Source organism: Hemitrygon akajei, chromosome 19 (genome assembly GCF_048418815.1).
Source record: "Hemitrygon akajei chromosome 19, sHemAka1.3, whole genome shotgun sequence".
Taxonomy (NCBI): domain Eukaryota; kingdom Metazoa; phylum Chordata; class Chondrichthyes; order Myliobatiformes; family Dasyatidae; genus Hemitrygon; species Hemitrygon akajei.
Genome location: NC_133142.1, coordinates 27788663 through 27810620, shown reverse-complemented (window position 1 = coordinate 27810620; position 21958 = coordinate 27788663). Strand labels below are relative to the sequence as shown.

The following is a 21958-nucleotide window of genomic DNA, read 5'->3' as shown; positions in this document are numbered from 1 at the left end:
TATTTTATTGTATCCACTGACCAACTCCACTCCCACTAAGTCGGTTAGCCAACATTCAGAATCCACTTTAACTTGAATCAACAGATGTCCGGATATTCCATAGTTCATAGGAACCTTTGAATAGATATAGGTAACAGCTGAAAAGGTTTGCTCACTTTCCTTGGTTCACCATTGACACAGAGGATGTAGCTGCGGAAGATGAAAGAAGCGGAGGAAGAAAAAGAAGAGGGCTTTTAGGGAAGAGATGCAGAAGTAGAAGTGGTCTTACAAAATGAGCTGGACAAAAGGGAACAAAAGGAAGACATAATATTAAGCTTTCGATGGAATGTAGCATCTTTTCTTCAAAAAATCTCTCATATTTCAATAAAAATCTGAAGTAACTTCATTTCCTGTGTATGAAAAGGTTACAGATGCTGGAATCTGAAGCAAAAAATAACAAACTTTTGGAGAAGCTCAGCATGGTAGAGTAAAGATCATTGACACCTCCATTACATTAAGAACTGTTATATTAATGTAGAAGTAAAAGGGCAGCTGAAGTATGTAGAAGCACCAGTATCAATATCCGTCTTCTTTCACTCATACTACCTACACAAAGTCTACTAGTATGCTCCTTTCCTCCCACAAAACCCATTATGCAGAAGAAAGCTTGCAAAGCTCTCAAGTGCTCCTGAGCTGACAACCAGTTTGTCAACACACATGATTTACCACAAGCGTTACGCTAATCTTTAAGGGCATTTCATTTGAAGGGCTAAAGTAATGTATTAGTTATAATTGTGTTTGTATATTCATTTAGGATTAGTGTCTCTATCACTCATGTGCTTTTAAAATGGATTCCTATTTCTTGACTGCATTGTGCTTCAAGGAAAACAATTATTTGAACCTCTGAATCAACAAGAAAGGAGGCCATAGATAGGCAGCCAGATAAATGAATCTATAGGAAATAGTACAATGGGGAGTGAATTAACAACAGAAGGTTGATAAAAGCAGAAAAATACTTATAGTGAGAAGTCTTTTCGCAATTCATTTTAAAGATGGAGGTACAATTTGCAAGACCTGTACTTATTCTAGCAAAGCACTGTCATGAAATGCATATAGAAACAGTGAAAATAAGAACGTACTTAAATGCTATAAAGGAATTGAATATTTTAGAATTAATTAGCAATAGCTAATTAATAGATGGTTTGAGATGCATCTCATCCCCATTGATTACGATACATGCAGATGGAGGAAGAGGCGGTTGGCTCACAAATAGAGAAAGCTTGGAGGCAGCGCAAGAGGGAGGATAAGCAGGTGATAGAGAAAGGACCTGTTCAGACCAATGGTTTGAGATGTGTCTATTTTAATACAAGGAGTATTATGAAAAAAGCGGATGAGCTTAGAGCCTGGATCAGTATTTGGAGCTATGATGTTGTGGCCATTACAGAGACTTGGATGGCTGAGTGGCAGGAATGGTTACCTCAAGTTCCAGGCTCTAGATGTTTCAGAAAGGACAGGGAGGGAGGCAAAAGAGGTGGGGGCATGGCATTGTTGATCAGAGATAGTGTCATGGCTGCAAAAAAGGAGGAAGTCATGGAGGAATTATCTACAGAGACTCTGTGGGTGGAAGTTAGGAACAAGATGGGGTCAATAACTCTACTGGGTGTTTTTTATAGACCACCCAATAATAACAAGGACACCGACCAGCAGATAGGGAGACAGATTCTGGAAAAGTGTAATAATAACAGGGTTGTTGTGGTGGGAGATTTTAATTTCCCAAATATTGATTGGCATCTCCCTAGAGCGAGGGGATTAGATGGGGTGGAGTTTGTTAGGTGTCATCAGGAAAGTTTCCTGACACAACATGTAGATAAGCCTACAAGAGGAGAGGGTGTACTTGATCTGGTATTGGGAAATGAACCTGGTCATGTGTCAGGTCTCTCAGTGGGAGAGCATTTTGGTGATAGTGATCACAATTCTATCTCCTTTACCATAGCTTTGGAGAGGGATAGGAACAGACAAGTTAGGAAAGCGAGTAATTGCAGTAAGGGAAAATATGGAGCTATCAGGCAGGAACTTGGAAGCATAAGCTGGGAAATGTACAGCAGAACTGTGGCAAATGTTCAGGGGATATTTGTGTGGTGTTCTGCATAGGTACATTCCAATGAGACAGGGAAAGGATGGTAGGATACAGGAACCATAGTGTACAAACGCTATTGAAAATCTAGTCGAGGAAAAGAAAAGCTATGAAAGGTTCAAAAAACTAGGTAATGATAGAGATCTAGAAGATTATAAGGCCAGCAGGAAGGAGCTTAAGAATGAAATTCAGAGAGCCAGAAGGCGCCATGAGAAGGTTTTGGCGCACAGGATTAAGGAAACCCCCAAGGCATTCTACTAGTATGTGAAAAGTAAGAGGATAAAATGTGAGAGAATAGGACCAATCAAGTGTGACAATGGATAAATGTGTATGGAATTGGAGGAGATGGCAGAGGTACTTAATGAATACTCTGCTTCAGTATTCACTACGTAAAAGGATCTTGGCGATTGTAGGGATGACTTACAGCGGACTGAAAAGCTTGAGCATATAGATATTAAGGAAGAGGATGTGCTGAAGATTTTCGAAAGCATCAAGTTGGATAAGTCACCGGGACCAGACAAGATGTACCGCAGGCTATTGTGGGAGGCGAGGGAGGAAATTGTTGAGCCTCTGGCGATCATCATCAATAGGGACAGGAGAGGTTCTGGAGGATTGGAGGGTTGTGGATGTTGTTCCCTTATTCAAGAAAGAAAGTAGAGATAGCCCAGGAAATTATAGACCAGTGAGTCTTTAGTGTTTGGTAAGTTGATGGGGAAGATCCTGACAGGCAGAATTTATGAACATTTGGAGAGGCATAATATGATTAGGAATATTCAGCATGACTTTGCCAAGGGCAGGTTGTGCCTTATGAGCCTGATTGAATTCTTTGAGGATGTGACTAAACATGTTGATGAAGGTAGAGTAGTAGATGTAGCGTATATGGATTTCAGCAAGGCATTTGATAAGTTACCCCATGCAAGGCTTATTGAGAAAGTAAGGAGGCATGGGATCCAAGGGGACATTGCTTTGTGGATCCAGAACTGACTTGCCTACAGAAGGCAAGGAGTGGTTGTAGACAGGTCATGTTCTGCATGGAGGTTGGTGACCAGTGGTGTACCTCAGGGATCTGTTCTGGGACCCCTATTTGTGATTTTTATTATTGACCTGAATGAGGAAATGGAGGGATGGGTTTGTAAATTTGCTGATGACACAATGGTTGGGGGTGTTGTGGATAGTGTGGAGGGCTGTCAGAGGTTACAGCAGGACATTGATAGGATGCAAAACTGGGTTGAGAAGTGGCCGATGGAGTTCAACACAGATAAGTGTGAGGTGGTTCATTTTTGTAGGTCAAATATGATGGCAGAATTTAGTATTAATGGTAATCCTCTTGGCAGTGTGGAGTTTCAGAGGGATCTTAGGATCCAAGTCCATAGGACACTCAAAGCTACTGCGCAGGTTGACTCTGTGGTTAAGAAGGCATACAATGCATTGGCATTCATCAACCATGGGTTTGAGTTTAAGAGCCGAGAGGTAATGTTGCAGCTATATAGGACCCTGGTCAGACCCCACTTGGAGTACTGTGCTCAGTTCTAGTTGCCTCACTACAGGAAGGATGTGGAAACCATAGAAAGGGCGCAGGGGAGATTTACAAGGATGTTGCCTGGATTGCAGACCATGCCTTATGAGAATAGGTTGAGTAAACTCAGCCTTTTCTCCTTGGAGTGATGGAGGATGAGAGCTGACATGATAGAGGTGTATAAGATGATGAGAGGCATTGATCATGTGGTTAGTCAGAGACTTTTTCCCAGGGCTGAAATGGCTATCATGAGAGGGCACAGGTTTAAGGTGCTGGGGAGTAGGTACAGAGGAGATGACAGGGGTAAGTTTTTACGCAGAGTGGTGAGTGTGTGAAATGGGCTGCCAGTGATGGTGGTGGAGACAGATAACGATAGGGTCTTCTAAGAGACTCCTGGATAGGTACATGGAGCTTAGAAAAATAGACCACTGCTTTTCTTTGACATATTACTAAATTAAACATAGGTGTGCGGGATAAAATTTCTAAATTTGCTAATGACTTGAAGCTTGCATTCATGGTAAACAATCAGAAAGATGACGATGGGCTACAAGATAGATAGGCCTGCAGAACAGGCAGAAAAGATGCAGATGAAATTTAATATGCAGATGTGTGAGATGATACGCTTGGCAGATAGAATAAGGAAAGCCAATATAGTCTAAATAGCACAGTTCCAGGGACTAGGTGTCCCTGTGCATAACTCATTGAAGGTGACAGGGCATGTTCAGCGAGAGGTGAGTAAAGCATAGGAGCTCCTGGGATTCTAAAGTAGAATACAAAAGCTGGAATGTTCAACCTGTATAAAATCCTGCTCTGGCTAAAATGAGAATATGGCATCCTTTTCTGGCTGCCTTAAGTTAGCAGAAAGTGAGAGTCCAAGATAATTTGCAGAAATGATTTTCCGGAATAGTTCCATAGATGAAGAATTTCTCTACAAATTTATTCTGCAGAACCCAGGTTGTTCTTCTTGGGGTAAAGAGGATTGCAAATGGATTTAATATAGGGTGTATATCTTAATACAGAGGAAGCTATTCCAATTAGACAAGGAAAAGTAAGAATTCGTTTATAACACTGAACAAAACTTAGCAGAAGAATATGAGGAAATCATCTACAATGCTTTTGTAGATTAGTTATATCTGGACCTACTATCTATAAGAGTGTTGGAATCAGTCAGACTTTGAGAGGGGAATTGAGCAAGCATTTAAGGGAAAATAATATGCAGGGCAATGAGAGGTGAAGAGCAGAATGTATCTGATGGGATTGCTCTGCTAGGGATCAACACAGAATGAATCCATGCTCTATTATTGAGCACTTTTTAAAGCGGTGAATTGTATCATTAAATAGATTGCCAATGGTTAATATATAGGATTAATTCTTACAATGATCGTAGACAACAAAACAGAATTGCCAATGTTTCTCTATTGCATTGTTTCATGTCTTTAAATATATTCCATATAGATCACATAGAATCATGGAGACGTACAGCACAAAACAGACCCTTGGGCTTTACTGATCTATGCCGACCAAGATGCCTATCTGATTTAGCGCTATTTTCTTGTATTTGCCCCATATCTCTCTAAAACCTTTCATATCCATGTACTTGTCCAAATGTCTTTTGAATACTGTAATTGTACCTCCCTCTACCACTTCGTCTGACAGTCATTCCATATACCCTTCACTTAAAAACTTGATTGCCAAATCCCCTTTAAATCTTTTCTCTCTCATCTTAAAACGACACCCTCTAGTTTTAGACTGCCCTTTCCTGGCATTCCGACTCTTATGCTCAGTACTATAGCTGATAAAAGCAAGATATCCATATACCTTGCTCACCATTCTGTCTATCCGTGTTGCCACTCTTGGAAAAAGTTTTTAAGTTCTAATGTGGCCATGTTAGGAGGAACACGAATAGAAGAATTAGTCTTCCAGCATTACTTGAACCATGCACAGGAAGGATGAAGTTAGTAATTAACTTTGTACAATATACCCTGGACTACTTGCAGGTAGGATAATTAAAGCTGGATTTCCCTGTACTTTTTATTTCTTCCTTTTAGATAATCATTGATGGTATCTAGATGGATTGGGAGTAATTTTTCAGTTACACATTAGTACTGAGGAACTTCATATGCTAATTATAGAATGCAAAAGGTTACCTGTGCTATTCATTCTCTGCAGCACTAATTATTTTTTACATAAGCCAAATTGACATCTAGATCCTTCATTGTTTTAATCTTACGTATTTATCAGACTAAGTTCGCAAGTTCCTGCTTGAGACCACTTGAAATTATAGTGTTCGAATTACTTTAGATGTGCTTTTTAGTACAGATGATTTGTGGAGTTTATTTCTGTGAGTTATGTCTTTAACTTCTCTTTTCCTAATAATAATATTCATCATCAAACTCTAGGGAGAGGAAATCAGGCAGGAAAACACAGAATCCCTGTTTCACATGTATACATTTATAATTCCCAGATTGAAAGGTACAAAAATGCTCTGTCTTAAACTGATGGGAACATGTAAATCAGATTGAAACAGTGCCATAGTAATGTGCTAATATTTTATGTACCACATTTTTTTACTTTGAGCTTATGACAGTTATGAAGAACACCCATCCACTGGGCTTTTTGAGTTGCTAGTGTCAGACGCTGCTACAGTTACAAGAGCTGTTGCTGGATATTTTCAATAAATAGAGGCAAGGGTAGGTGGACCTGGGGATATCTGTACACAAATCATTGAAAGTAGCATTGCTAAGGTAAATACAATTCTGGGCTATATAAATGAAGGCATGGAGGATTAAAGCAGAGAATTTTATGAAGTACAGGTCCATCCTCAACTGATAATTGCATTTATTTTGGTTATCACCTTATAGGAAGAATATGAAGGCAGAGGGACTCCAGAAATTTTAGTGAGAATGGTTACCTTGTTCAAGAAACCATAGATTATATTTTCTTTGAAGAGAAAGCTGAGGGGAGATTTGATAGTGATGGGGATTTGGATAGAGTGGGAGGATGTTTCTTTGCTTGCAATGTCAAAGACTAGAGAAAACATGCATAAACGAAAAAGAAAGGGGATTAAGAGCAACTTTAAATGAGACATTTTTATTCAGTGTGTAGATGGATCCTGGAAAGAGATAGAGGCTGCTTTCATCTTGACATTTGAAACAAACTGGATAAATACATGGCGGAGAAAAAATTTCAGGACCAAGGAGCAAGGGCTGGTTGATGGAGCTAGATTGTTGTTCTGGTTGAGCTGGCTGAAAGATCTGCTCCATTGTAACACTACAATTCTAGTGCTACAGTGTATCAATCCAGTGGAATTTTAGGTTGGCCTTGTGTTTGTAATTTTCACATGCCAGCATATCCTTTATTGCATTCTTCTAAAATATTATCTTGCATCCTTTGCAGTGAAATATTGAGATGTCTGATTAATACTCTTAATAAATCAAATTACTGATATAACCCTTCATATAAAATTTTCATTAGACTGGGACCTAATAACACTAACAGGCACTAGACTTGTGTGCACCATAAGCACATTGTCCTGTGTGCCTGGATTAGCCTAGTAAAACAGAAGAACAATACTGCATAAGAATAGGTCTTTGGGCCCATGATGTCTGTGCCAACCATTATGCCAATTTAAACTAATCCCATCGATGTGCATATGCTCTATGTCCCTTGATTCCCCGTCATGTTCATTCTGTTCATGTGCATATCTAAATGCCTCTCAAACAACATGTTTAAGAATACGGTACTTAACTGATTGGAAATCAAAGAATTGTAGATGCTATAAGTCTGGAGCAAAATAGAAAATGCTGGAAACACTCAGCAAATTGAAAAGAATCTGTAGAAAGATAAACAAAGTTTGTGTTTCAGATCTAATTGAAGGTTGCTAGTACCCAAGGATGGTTAAAGATTGGTCAAGGCAATAACAAACCATCACAACAACAATTCCTATTTACTGCTTCCCCTCACGAGAATTCTGTCAGAATTATGCAAAAATCCGTCTTTAAAGTTTGTCTAACTGAGGATCTTTTGAAAAGTTGAACGTCAGTACATGGTATGAACATTGATTTCAGATTTTATGAATGGGTTTCTGAATACCTCGACACTGCCTGTCACACTCTCATTTTGCAGCAGGGGGCGCAGGCCACAGATTCACGCTGAGACTTTCAGAGAGGAAGGAATCCATTTAAACATCGGGTTTTTCTATGTGAAACCTTTCAGCAATTGCATTTCAGAGCACTGAGAGAGCCCATGGAGCTTTCCTTTTAATAAAGGATGTTAGCGTTTGTCTACTTGTGGATTCGCTTAAAATCTTTTCAGTACATGGGTAAAGAAAGGAATAATCTACAATGAACCAAACAAACAATGCGTGTTTTTTATATGTAACATTGCTGATGGAAGATCCTAAACTTAACTTCTTGACTTATTTGAGCGAGGCATGAATTCGTATAATTCATTTATACCTATCCTAATATGTATTTTATTGCATTTAAACTGTTGCTTCCAGATTTGCTTTAAAATTGAGTTTATCTCATTAAAAGGGCAATTAGGAAACGGTGTGCGGGTCATTCTCCTGTCTTTGGTGTACTCTATATATAATTTCGGTACCGTCTCATTTTAAAGAATAGGAATGATCTTCGGCAATACGATTTAGCTGGCAATCTCCACATCCTGCCGAAAGTAGTTTTTCTTCTCTCGCTCATTTCAATTTTGTAGTTACTTGCACGGATTCCTGTGTCAAAATAGGGCGGTAATACAGCTGCAGTGCCTGTGCATTGTTCTTGAATGCAATCAGATTTTAACGCCAGCATTTTATTCTTATCCAGCGAATACACATCCCTGTTATGTTAGGCGCCGTTTTATTTGTGCTTTTAACTGCGTTACAGGAAGTGGGGGTCATCGATCAGGTTTTATTGACAGAATCCGGCAGGCAGAAAGGAATTGTGGATGAATAAAAGCCTCGATCCCGAACTGTACTCATCCTTAATACCTTCTGTCGGTAAGAGCAGAGTTAAATCACAAAAACGTAAGCAATCGGCTTCCTGCCTGCTGACAATCCGTGCAAAGCAAAAAGGGAACTCGCTTCCTCTCTCGCTCTGTAGACTTGCACGGTGCTCGAAGCTGCCGGCTGTCGGTCCCAAGCTGCCGGCTGTTCGGTCCCTGTGATTTATTTGGGGTGTGTGCGTGTGAAAGAAAGGGAGCGGAAAGAGGGTGCCACTAAAGAGCAAAAATGTTGGACCCGTCGTCTAGCGAGGAGGAATCGGAGGAGATAGTAGAAGAGGAGAGTAAGGAGGTGCAGGCTCCGGCCCCGGGTAGTCGGTTATCTCCGAGCAGGACCAGCGAGAGCAGCGGGGGGCTGCAGCCCAGCAGCCGGAGCAGCAGCATCCGACCGTCCAGCCCCAGCCCCTCGGTGGTGAGTGAGAAGGAGAAAGAGGAGCTCGAGAAGCTGCAGAAAGAGGAAGAAGAGAGGAAGAAAAAGCTGCAGCTGTACGTCTTTGTGATGAGGTGCATCGCCTACCCGTTCAATGCCAAGCAGCCAACAGACATGGCGAGGAGGCAGCAAAAGGTAAGCAGCCAAAGAGAATGGAACATCCCCGTCCTAGCGCCGCGGTTATGCATGGCAGCAGCGCTAACCTCGTGTAAACTAAAAAAAAATTGCGAGCAGTTTTTGACATTGCCGGTGTGCGAGAGCTGCCAGGGTGCTGGAAATTCATCGATCTGGCTACTATTTTTCCTCATCACTGCAGTGGCAGTACTCACAGGGCGCCCAGAGGTGCCCGTCCGCATGAAAACACTTTATCGCACTTGCGTCCTTAAATAGAACCGATAATTAGCACTTCAAGGTGACTTGTTAATTGTGGACGGGTAACTCATGAGAACTTTATGCTTGCATCGGGTTTTGTGGTTCGGTTTCGGAAACTGCAGATCGAGTCACACTCAGCCCAGCCAACTTGATTTAAAATACATTGCTAAGATGTTATGAATTTCCCTTTGTTCTCGGAGATGCGCATTTTTATTATTGCCCACAGGACAGGAATAGGCACATCAAGCAAATGGGACATTACAGAAATCCAGGATCGGTTTGTGAAGTGGTTCATCCTTACCCTTTCTTTATATGAGGAAACTCTTCCCCTAATAGTCGAATAATCACACCTGCACTCAGACATGGAACAAGGGGCGTCATCGACCTCGTGGTTTTATTGCTGTCGCCGCCAAGTGGCGCTGATCCTGGCTGTAGCAGCTTCATTGTCAGAACAGCGCCGGTAACGGATTGTGTACGTCTGGGGAATAATAGTATTTCCAGATGCTAGATACAAATATCAATCCGTTGTTGGTAGATTCGGAACACTCCCCGTTTCATAGAACAGAGCTGACATGTGTGACCTAGTAGTGTAACATGGTTTGCTGGCACAAACCCTGGGAATGACGACTTTGTCCTGCAGACACTTACTATCCTTACAGACTCGTTTATCACCTGGAAATGTTTGATTCATGAAATATTTATAATATATTTGATATTTGATATTTGTAATTTAGTTTGAACCTTTTATAACTGGGGTGAAGTGCTGGAAGAACTTTGATCTTACAGAATGAACTGCGATGGTGCCCACTTGATTTTGGAGTACTGTATTTATACTATCTTACTACTTCAGGTATTCGTGTACAATTGTAATAAAATTTAAACAGTACTGTGCACGTAAGATACACATTTACAGCATATGAAAAATTATTCCCCAACAAGAATAATTTAAATATGTAGTCTGATTTGTGGGATTGGAATTCTTTAAGGAGTTACAGACAGGATAGACAAAGGTGAATGTTGAATACTTCAGTTTTCAGGACCTTGACAAGATACTGAGCATGAGGCAGCATAACAAGGTAAGAGCCCATGGTATTACAGGAAAGATAGGATCAGCTGACTGACAAGGGGCATGGAGGGGGATTAAAGCAGCCTTTTCTGGTTGGCTGCCGGTACCTAGTGGTTTTCCACAGAGGTCGGTGTTGGGACCGCTTCTTTTATGCTGTATGATTTAGATGATGGAGTTGATGTCTTTGTGGCCAAGTTTGCAGAGGATAGGAAGATAGGTGGAGGGGCACGTGGCGTTGATGAAGCAGGGAATCGGCAGGATTTGGACAGGTGTGCAAGAATGGGCAAAGAAGGTGGATGTAGTGTAGCAGAGTGTGTGGTTATGTACTGGGTACAGGAATAAATGCCTGAGCTATTTTCTAAGTGGGGAGAAAATTCAAAAATCGGAGGTTTTTTGGGAGCCTTTGTGCAGGATTCCCTAAAGATTAATTTGCAGGTTGAGTCAATGCAATGCAATGTTAGCATTAATTCAAAATGACGAGAATATAAAAGCAAGGATATAATGCTAAAGCCTTATAAAGCACTGGTTGGACCACACTTGGACTATAGTGAGCAGTTTTGGCCCCTTATCTAAGAAAAGATGTGCAGGTATTGGTGAAGGTCCAGAGGAGGTTCATGAGAATGATTCCTGGAATGAAAGGGTTAACATAGGAGTACTGTTTGATGGCTCTGGGCCTGCACTTGCTGGAGTTTAGTAGAATGTGGGGGGCCAGGAGTGAAGAAAGATAGGTAGGTGCATAGGTGAGAGGAGATGAAGTAAGAAGCTGGGAGGTGTTAGGTCATAGAGGTGAGGAGCTGAAGTAGAAAGAATCTAATAGGAGAGGGCAGTGGACCATGAAAGAAAGGAAAAGAGGAGGGCAACCAGAGGGAGGTAATAGGTTAGGAAAGGAGGTAAAAAGATAACCAGAATGTGGAATGAAAAGAGGGTGGGCTAAGTACTGAATATTGGAGAAATCCTGCTTTGGAAAATTCACTCAATATTGATATAGTAGAAGTTATGCTGAAATCAAGACCATAAACCATTTTCACGTACCTATATTTATATGTGGAAATTCTGCAGAACAAATTCTTCGACAACTTGCAAACACTCAGACACCTAAGCAAAGGAATGGAACATCTAGGCAGATTACTTCAGAACTCAGTCACACCTTCAAGAGAGTTGCAGGATTAGAGTAGGCTTTCATCAATAATGCAAATAGTGAGGTAGTAATAAAAAGAATGATAATTCACAGACACTACCTTGTCTTCAACTTTTTCCATGGAATTTTAGGATTTGGAAGCAGGAGATGTTTCTAGAATGGGGATGTGGGAAGAAGAAATGTAGTGTAGTAGTTGTCAATATTCCATAATTAGGAAAACAAATTGCATCTTTTTTTTAAATGGAGGTCTATTCATTATGTTGCCTTGCTGATGTCTAAGTAAAGGACATCTTGACATGGGATGAAATATCCAGCTCTTGTGTTTCATGTTGGAACAACAACATGGGAAGGAGAAACAAGAAATCCTATTTGGAAGTACTGGGGCTTCTAAAGATTAAGATTTAAAGGATTATCATGAAATTTGTTGATTAAACAGCAAATGAAAAAAATAACCAAATAGCAAGGGATGCTGTGGAGTAGAAGGGTTCTATTTCATGGGGGGTTTTCTGGGACAGGAAGGAACTGGATATGGGTTCCACTAAAATAGGCTAGTGATAGAAATGCTAAATAGGATAATCACAAGGATTTTAAACTAGTAAATAGCTGAGGTGGGGACAGTCCTCTTGGAGAAAGAACTGAAAATATGGGCTAATTGTAAGATATAATGCCTTAAATAAACAAATCAGAAGTAATATGATTGAAAGGAATTAAACCAGGAAAGGGAAATAAATGAATGACAAGATAAATTAAACTAGTAAGCTGACTGGGTATCTTAAGTAAGCATATTTTTTACAAATGCGCAAAATACAAGGAATAGAGTGAATGAATTGTAAGTATCAATTCAGCTTGGTGAGTATAGCATAAGACCCATTACGGAGACAAGATCTTAAAGTGTGGGGAGGAAAATAAATTCCAGATTAGAAGACCATGGCAATGCTAGGGTTGCTGACAAAGGGTGGCATTATAGTAATTATTAAGGACGCAATCATAACATTATTAAGGGAGCATGTTTTTAAGGGTAGAATTTAAAAAATAGGAAAGAATTTAAGATTCTGGTGGATGCTATGCGTAGCATCCTTAGAAACAGTTCCAAAGAACTAGAATATACACATTCAGTAATTTGCTAAATACATAGCAAAATAAATGTGATTTTAGCATCAGATTCAAATTTACATATTGGAATAACCATTCTGAGTCTTGTATGAAAGCCATGAGATTCTATACAGAATAGTTCTCTATAAGAATATGTCTTAGCATCAGTAAGGGAGACATATAAATTATATTTGATGTTATATGTTGAGCAAAATTTAGTTAATAAAGCAAATTGAATTCAATGTACTGTTCAAAGGGAACAGATATGAAGCAGCTACAAAAATTTTTGATTTGAGTGAACCTGATAAAGACTGTTCAATGGAAAGATGGGAAAATCAGCAATTCAATAAAACCGCAGTAAAGTAGAAATGAGGATTGACAAATGAATTTACTGTGGTATAGTGCTGGTCTGTACCCCTAAGGACAAGGCCTTGAAGAGAATAAACAGTCATGATAACTAAACAGTAAAGAAATAACATGAAACTATATAAAACTAGAAGAATTATGGCATGTTTTGCTGATCTGAAGAGTTAAAAGAATGGCAAAAGGTGACTAAATAGATTGGAAGAGCAAAGAGGGAGCATGGAAAGAATCACAGTCAGCTCTTTTTTTCAGTTCTGATCAAGAGCAATGTGGTACCTTAAAAATGGGTAATATTGATTTGTAAGAAAATGATGCATAGGTTCAATGATTGTTTTGCAGTGTTCAGAGTAAAGGGAGATTATAGTACTCTGAATATTCTGATGAAACAACTGAATCAGATACTTATGCAAAATAGTATCATTTGAGAACTAAAAAAATACTAATAAGCTATAAAACACCATAAGACATAGGAGCAAAACTTGACCATTCAGCCCATCGAGTATGTTCTGCCACTTGATTATGGATGCTACTCGACTTGCTGTGTTCCGCCAGCATTTTGTATATGTTGCTCAAGATTTCCATCACCTGCAGAATCTCTAATGTTTATAGCAGAATACGATTGTGGGTTTCTAAAACTGTTGACCATGTTTTAAATGATTTTTATGATGAGATAGAAAGGAGCATATTCAAATTTGCCAATAAAACAAAAATGGGCTACTTGGTAAGCAGAGTAGATGGAAGGCATTGAATTTCAAAGAGATATTCATGGCTTGAATGAATGAGCAAAATTATGGTAAATGGGTATCAATATAAGCAAATGTGAGGATGTAAGTTTTTTATCTAAAGGACATTGAACACAATAGTTTGTAAGTGGTATATAGTAATGGAATTACAAGGTGACTTGGAGTGAGAGTGGTGGAATCATCAACTTGCCATTGTTGTGTACTCTTTATATATGCAGTACATTTACATGGACTCCAAGGTTAAGATTATCAGAAGAGATTGTAGAAGAAAGGATGGTATACCACAGAGTTTAGAATGGAAAGAGATAATTTGATTAAGTTTTCTAAGATACCAGGGATAGAAACATTTCTTGCGGATGATAGTCCTAAGGCTAGGAACCATAGTCTAAAAGACAGATCAACAGAGGGTACTTGAAATCTGGAAGCATCTTCCATACATTCAGTTGTTACAAAGTCAAATGTTAACTATTATTCTGTGATTTTAGACTTTGGGCAACCGTAACTATTAAGACCAACTGGACAAAGATGAGAACCCATGTATTGTGTCATAGGTTATGTTGCTACTGAATGCAGGGGCAAGCTTGAGGGCCAAGTAATTGGCTGACAGGCCAGTGTTCCTAATTTTGGTAATCTTGTGAATATGAATATTTGCTGGGTTTCTCATTCAGACCACAGGGAGTAGTTGAGCGTATAGTATAATTGTATTAAAAAGGAAGCTTGATAAGGGAGAGAGGGAATAGAATTTTGTCTTTGGAGTTAGATGTGAAGGAATGGGAGGAGACCCAGTGGAGCATTAATAGCTATATAGACCTTTTTTTAAAAAAATTCTGTCCCACTTGCATTCCTCCATGTAATTTTGAGAATTAATATCATGCTTAACTTTCAGGAAAGTGCAAATTTTATGCAATGACATAATCTAACTTGTTGACAGGTTAAATATATGTTTGGTACTCTGGAAGTTCTTAGGTTGTACAAACCAAAGACTGAAAATTCCTGAAGTGCCAAAAGACCATGACAAACCACATGGTTCACAAAAAAGAAAGAAATAGAGCTACAATGAAAGTCAATATTAAATGTGTAAGTGTTTTATCAAAAGTGAAATTTAGGCTGACTTTGGGAGTACAGGCGACCCTCCTTATCCACGGGGGATTGGTTCCAGGACGCTCCGCGGATACCAAAAAACGCGGATGCTCAAGTCAGTGGACTTTAGGACCCAGTGGAGCACTGGTGCTTATTTAACCTGTCTCGATGTGGTGGACTTTAGAACCCTGTGGAGCTTGGGACCCACTGCCTGCAGTGTTTCTGTTCTGGAAAATGATCACGATTGAAAATAAAGTGGAAATAATAAAGCGATCAGAAAGAGGTGAAATGCCATCAGTCATTGGAGAAGCGTTAGGCTACAGTCGGTCAACAGTCGGAACAATTTTAAAGGATAAAGTGAGGATAATAGACCACGTGAAGGCCCTGCCCCGATGAAAGCTTCAATTATTACTAAGCAATGCAGTGGTTTAATTATTGAAATACATACGTTTCTTAAGTGTTTTATATGCATAGAAAGGTAAAATATATACTAATACTAAGACAAACGTTTGACTAACTAACGCTAAATAATACCAGATGTACTGTTCCGAGTTAGAGAACTTTCATTTTGTTTTTCGATTCCCGATCTGCAGTGACCTATGCACATCCTCCCGTATACTTTAAATCATCTCTAGATTTCTTATAATACCCAATACAATGTAAATGCTATGTAAATAGTTGTTATATACTGTATTGTTTAGGGAATGATGACAAGAAAAAAAAGCCTGTACATGCTCAAACAACAAGTGCTGGAGAGAGAACTTCCGGGTTTTCCTGATCCACAGTTGGTTGAATCCACGCATGCGGAACCCAGGGATGAGGAGGGCCGACTGTTGTATATTTGGGATCTGAGTTTTCGCTCTACTGAGCAATTGCAGCCTGCTGTGGTGCAGTGTACTGCTGCGGTGGGGTGGGAAGATCAGGGGAGTCAAAACAACCGTTACCTTTTAGCTCACAGTGTCGTAAATTTCTCATTGAGAGCAATTAGATATTTAAACTTCCCTTTTGAATTTGATGAATAATAAGAATCATCGTTCTTCAGAGGTTATTAGTCATGATTTAAAACAAATCTGTTTTGAGATATGAATTGGTTCATTATTTGACCTAAATGATGTAGAGATTCAGGTTGAATATCTGCATGACCCATAACAACGCTAATAGCGCAGAAGTATAATTTATGCATTTCTTGTCTGAGGCTTATTGTCAAATCATTTGACATATTTAGTATCAGTCCATTGTTTTATGTTACATGATATGCCGTATGTAGGATTTACTTCAATCAACTGCTGTTTACTTCTTGATGTACTACAATGATGACATTGCAGATATCTTAATCTGCAGTGTGATCATCTTCCTGCACCTGACAATCTTCATCCAGACTGCTGATGATTCCACAAACATAGACCTAAAGTGAATGAAAGCACAGCCTTGTATCTGCAATGTGGAATTGCAGAGAATATCGTGGTGCTAATGCTAGCAGCATCATTTACAGCTTTAAAAAAAGATGGGATAGAATAATTGAAGCAGGTCAATGAAATTACCAGCCCTTAATCCATTGCTCCAGTTTTAAAGTGCCACTTGAGAAAAGGCCAGCTGGAGCTTAATCTCCATTCTTTGCTATTGACAATTTGAAAAAATAATCTCCAGAAGGCTGGAATACTCTCAAAACTCGAGCTGATATGTTTAATGCATATCTTTCTAAGTAAGTTGAGTTAAACTTTCCTGAAATAGCGTAGAACAGGCTGATATATTATAATTATTCGGTTTCATGCAGGAAATGTTTATTTATTAAATCCATTAGCAGATGTTCCAAAGAATAAGAAGTCCCAGCATGTTGAGCAACATTCTTAAATTAAGTGTTAGTTGACTTTCAGTTAGTTTTATATATACTAAGGGTGACAATTGTCTGAGCGATATCGAGCACTGGTGTGGTTGATGGTTTTACAGATAACCATCACGTTCCTCCATCTGATGTTCAGCATGACTTTGACTTTGTAACAATGCACTGTAGTCACTGTAGTGCATCAGACCTCTTTCTCTGCCATTCATCAGCTGTCATTTATGTAACTTTATTCAAGTTTATATTTAATTGTTAATTTTTTCATTAACAATTGGGTTATATATGTTTGTCTCAATTTATTCCTATTTGTTTTTGGCTCTTTAAATTAGTTAAATCCATTTAAACTCCATTTTCAATTTCTAGAGTATCAGAAGAAGCATTGAGGTGCCAAAAGCTGCTCGGGTAGAGTTGGGGGGTGGGTTTCATTCTTCTCCCCAAGGCCCACTTGGCCCCTGTATTCCACTCTGTCTGCTTTGGATGTAGAGGCCTCTGTTACAAAGGATCAGCACCAGGAAATATAAGCAACCTTGTGAGTTATCACAGGAACCAGGTGCAATTGGTGGGCTGGATTGAGCATTCCCTTAAGGATAACTTGCAGGTTGAATTGGTAGCAAAGAAGTTAAATGCAATGTCAGCAAGCATTTTGATAAGACTAGAACAAGCATAAAAGCAAGGATGTACTGGTATTGGCCAGACTTCACCTCCTGCCATGTTGTGAGCAATTTTTTTTTATCCCTTTGTCTAAGGAAAGAAATGCTGGACATGCACAGGGTCCAAAGGAGGTTCACAAGAATAATCCCAGGAATGAAGGATTTAACCTATGAGGAGCATTTGATGTCCATAGGTCTGTACAATGGAGTTTAGAGGATGAAGGAAGAAATCTCATTGAAGCCTACTGGATACTGAAAGGCAAGGATAGTGAACATGGAGAGAATGTTTCCATTAGTAGAAGAGTCTAGGATCTTGGGGCACAGACACAGAATATAGGAAAGAACTGAGAAGAGGCGAATTTTGAGTTCATTGCCACTTCAGCTGGAGTGGTGGATCTGTGGAGTTCATTGCCACTGAGGTCAAGTCACTGGGTCTGTTTTAGGTTCAGATTCATAGGTTCTTGATTGGTAAGAAAATTAAGGGTTATGGGGAGAAGGCAGTAGAATCAGACCTGATGGGCCAGAAGACCTATTTCTGGTCCTATATTTTATGGTATTATTGTCCAAGCACAATTTGGCATATTATTTCATTTTTTGTCACCCTTAGTCTATTCTTCAATTAATGTACAGTTCTACATTTTGGGAACTTTTAATTGTATAACCTGTCTAATTAATACTTTGATTTAAAGCTTTATATTTGTACTGTAATATATTATAAATGTTTTTATGTGTTACATTTGTAGTATATTAGTACAAATCCTGTTTTTGTTTTGCTATTACTCATCGAGTAGTTCTTACTCTGCATTCTTCGTTAATATATCTCTTATTTTCATTTCATCTTCTTCCTGGCAGTCATTCAAAAAAACTAATCCAGAAGCAAAACACTACACATGCTAAAAATCTGAAATAAAAACAGAAATTGTTGTAAATATCCAGGCACTGAGGATGCGATACAAAGCACATGTTCCAGTTCTGTTGGAAGGTCTTTTTTTGACCTTTCAAAGGAAAACATTCATTTACAAAAAGCACTAATAACCTGAATATTTCTTTCTCTCTGTCTCCATCTCTCTAGCTGTAGATGCTGCCCAACATGCTGAGCATTTCCAAGTTTTTCTACTTTTATTTCTTGAACTGTATTGTCCCACTTCGACATGTAGTGTTAGGAAATTCATACCTGAGTCACTGCTTCCTGCTGTACTATTGCTATTGAAGTCAGGACATCTGGGACCAAGGTATTTGAAGGGGTGATCAAAGGCATTGGTCCAAGTGTTGCTTTTTAAAGAGGATTTTATTGTAAAATAGAGGTTTCTGGTGAGAATCGCATAATGAAAGGGTTTGAACGGTGGATTCAACTTTTAAAGGAAACTCAAGAGATGGGAGGGAAGAAGCTGTGAAGGAAATATAAGCACTTTAAGGAGAAGTTTGAATGTGTCATATTGGACAAATAAGGTATGGGCTGCAGAACTTCAGTGAAGCTGTAATTTACAGAGGGCAAAACATGGGATGGCCTCGTGATAACTGGTGTATTGTCAGATACATGATTAGTCAGGAGATGTGAACTATTTTTATAATGCATGAGTTAGAAACTCATTTGAATAGTATGCTGAGATTAGACCAATCTTATTCAACCTGACATATTTCATTTGATTTTAAGGGCACCTGTTTTGTGATAGTGTCAAAGACAAATTTCATGCTGTATAGAAGAGGGAGGTTATTTGGCCCACTGTCTATTCTAGGTTTAAGATCAAACTCATTTTCCCACTCATTTCTGCATAACTGATATTCTCACATATGCACATTAACACCCTGCTCATTTTCCTGCCATCCAATCTTAAATTTAGAATAGTCAATTAGGCTAACAGCTCTGTAAGTCTTTGTGATAGGGGAGGAGTACGGGGCACCCAAAGGAAGCCCACAGAGCTGACTCAGAAATAAAGATAAGAACATAAAAAGTAGGAGTTGGAGTAACCTGTTGTCCATCAGTCTACGCTATGCTTTTCAGTAAATTTTTAACCTCAGCATCACTTTCCTGCACTAACTTCTTAGCCTTTCATTTCCTAACTTTAGACGATGCATACTTGAATATAGGGACTCAGCAGCCCTTTATGGAACAGAAAATTGTAAAGAAACTTTGTCTCAGTTTAGACCCCTGGATAGTCAACCCTTCATACAGGGAGCATGAGCCCTGCAAAACATCAGACATGTTAAATGCTGTGAAAAATATGTGTTTCTATAAGATTACTTCTTATTCTTCTAAATTCTAGCACAATGCTCTATTTTCCAGAAATCAATTTGGTGAACCTTGGTACTCTCTCTAAACTTCGCCAAATTTAGGAATCCAAACTGCTCTGTGATAATATTGTATGAATGTTGAATTAATCATCAGATTCTTTTGCTAAAGCTGTATTTTTCTTTATTCACTACTTTTATAATAGTAGACTATTGTAATCCTGCCTACCACTTTCCTAAAGATAGTAAACCAAAGAAAATACCGCAGGATACTTTAAAACTGTGAAAGCAATAATTAGTGAGTAATTATCTTTAGATATGCCCTGGGTAATTACTTCTATGTAATAATTATACTTGATAAATTATAGGCACTTTTGTGGAATTTGGTGACTAGATTATTGGTTATGTAACCTTTTAAGGCGATGATAAACAGTTTAGTCCGAATATTTCGAGTTGTAATTATGTACTGTAATATATGTCTATATTTCAATCATTAGTTGTTTATTAGTTGCGAAGTTCTTTGAGACATCCTGAGCAGATGAAGCACAGAGTATAAATGCTGCCTCTGTATAACCTTCTTATTATTTATTTTTTTATTAACATTGTGGCGTAATATTTTAATGCCATAAATTTACAGGGAGATTGTATAACAAATTATAAAATAAGCAATGAGTCATGTATGAATTAATCAATTATTGCAAAGGTGTAATCTAGAGTATTTAAACAATGTCAAAGCTTTAAAGTGAAGATTCATAATAATCTGTAACCTTGTATTAATTCTCCTTTAGTTACAATATTGCATAATATCTGATCTGGAGGGAGAATATTGAATCATTCTACTTGGTTCTGTGCCAGGGGCAAATTTTACTGTACTTTATCCATGATGTGTGATCATGATCACAGACTGGGCAGCTTGAGGTTTCAATGAATACATTCAGGAAGGAAACTCCAATTGGTTAGTGTGTTATTGAAATTAACATATAATAGACTTTGTTTCAGTTGTAAAAGAAGAAATTAATGGTGGAGAAGCATTTAATATCAATACTATTTTGAACATCATAAAAAACACATGAAATTGCTGAAGGTTCGCAGTGATTATCATTACGACTGCACTAACTCCTAGCTGTCACTCCAGTTCTGAAGAATTCTATGAAAATCCGCTTTTACCAACTTGTCAGAGACTGTATATAGTGCAGTCATCCTTGAATAACAAAAAGCTCCAGCTGCCCACAGTTTAGGTCACTTTCTATGGTGGAAGTATTTCAACAGAAACAGAAGTTAATTTTCTTAAATGGCAGAAAATAAGATTACCTAAGAATTGAGTTTGTCATTCAGTTAAGCAAATAATATTGCTTTCTGAAGTGTTCTGTCATTCAAAGGATTTTAAAATATCAGATAATTTTATCCTTATAAATTGTACATTATTCAGTGATATGTTGATACATATATTGGTTATTGAAGGCAGCTCATTTATAATTGACTGATAGTATAAATTCCCACCAAGATTGAAAAGTATGGACTGAAAATGATGTAATGTTTAACTTCTGATATTATTAATTAGTATTTATTACTTAGACTTTAGACAATTTTTTCATGAAACAAATAAAGGAATTTGTCTAAATTACACTCACAAGTTCATCCTGTAGTTTAAGAAGATCATGGCTGATCTATGACCATTTCCATGAGCATACCTGGTCAACATTCATTCAAACACTGATTTGAATTCAATAACTAATCTAGTATTAGGTGCTGTTCTGAACTTGGAACTTCTCAGCAACACGGGCTGATGGATGAATTGGTTTGGGTGAATTAGGACATAAGCATCATTAGTTCTAGGAGACTTCAAAATTACTCGGGTTTATAAGAGTGGGGCAGAATGATGTTGTACCATCCAGCCAGATCTGTTGATGAAGAGCAAAACCAGCTCTGCATTCCTTGAACTTTCCTTGAACTTAAGGGCCTGGAAATGAGAGACTGCTCTGGGGATATAACCAAAGTGAGTGAGAGACTAATGGTTTTAATGGGGAAGCAGAAGTTTAAGATGGTATGTTTCAAAACTGTTGTAGGTTGAGTACCTGATATTCAGAATTACTAAAAACTATTAAAGTTGAAGTAATTTTTTTTTAGAAATGAGAAACATTCCTGATAATCATTATGCTGGAAATAAAACATTTTAAACTAAGTGAATTTTTAATTGCTTTCTCTGTTGCTTCCCAAATCTTTCCCTTAAAAGGCCGTTGAAATTGCTGGGATTACTGATCCTGTACCAGGCCTGATTTGGCACTGGATCCAAAAAAGTAGTACTTTCTTGAAATGTTGGGAATACCAACA

The 21958-nt window shown here is 38.4% G+C and overlaps 1 protein-coding gene across 6 annotated transcripts in view; it reads left to right on the top strand.

Annotated features, from left to right (window-relative positions):
* Positions 1 to 8391: 8391 nt before the first annotated feature.
* cadpsa (Ca2+-dependent activator protein for secretion a) overlaps positions 8392 to 21958 on the top strand; it is a 453076-nt gene continuing 439509 nt past the window's right edge. For 2 of the 6 annotated variants that reach the window (XM_073072299.1, XM_073072298.1), the window contains exon 1: positions 8396 to 9189. In XM_073072299.1, the coding sequence (XP_072928400.1) occupies positions 8854 to 9189 (336 nt within the window). In that variant the 5' untranslated portion in view covers positions 8396 to 8853. Of the gene's footprint in view, positions 9190 to 21958 lie in introns of all 6 variants that reach the window. The other 4 variants (XM_073072303.1, XM_073072304.1, XM_073072302.1 and 1 more) reach the window with 4 other exon arrangements.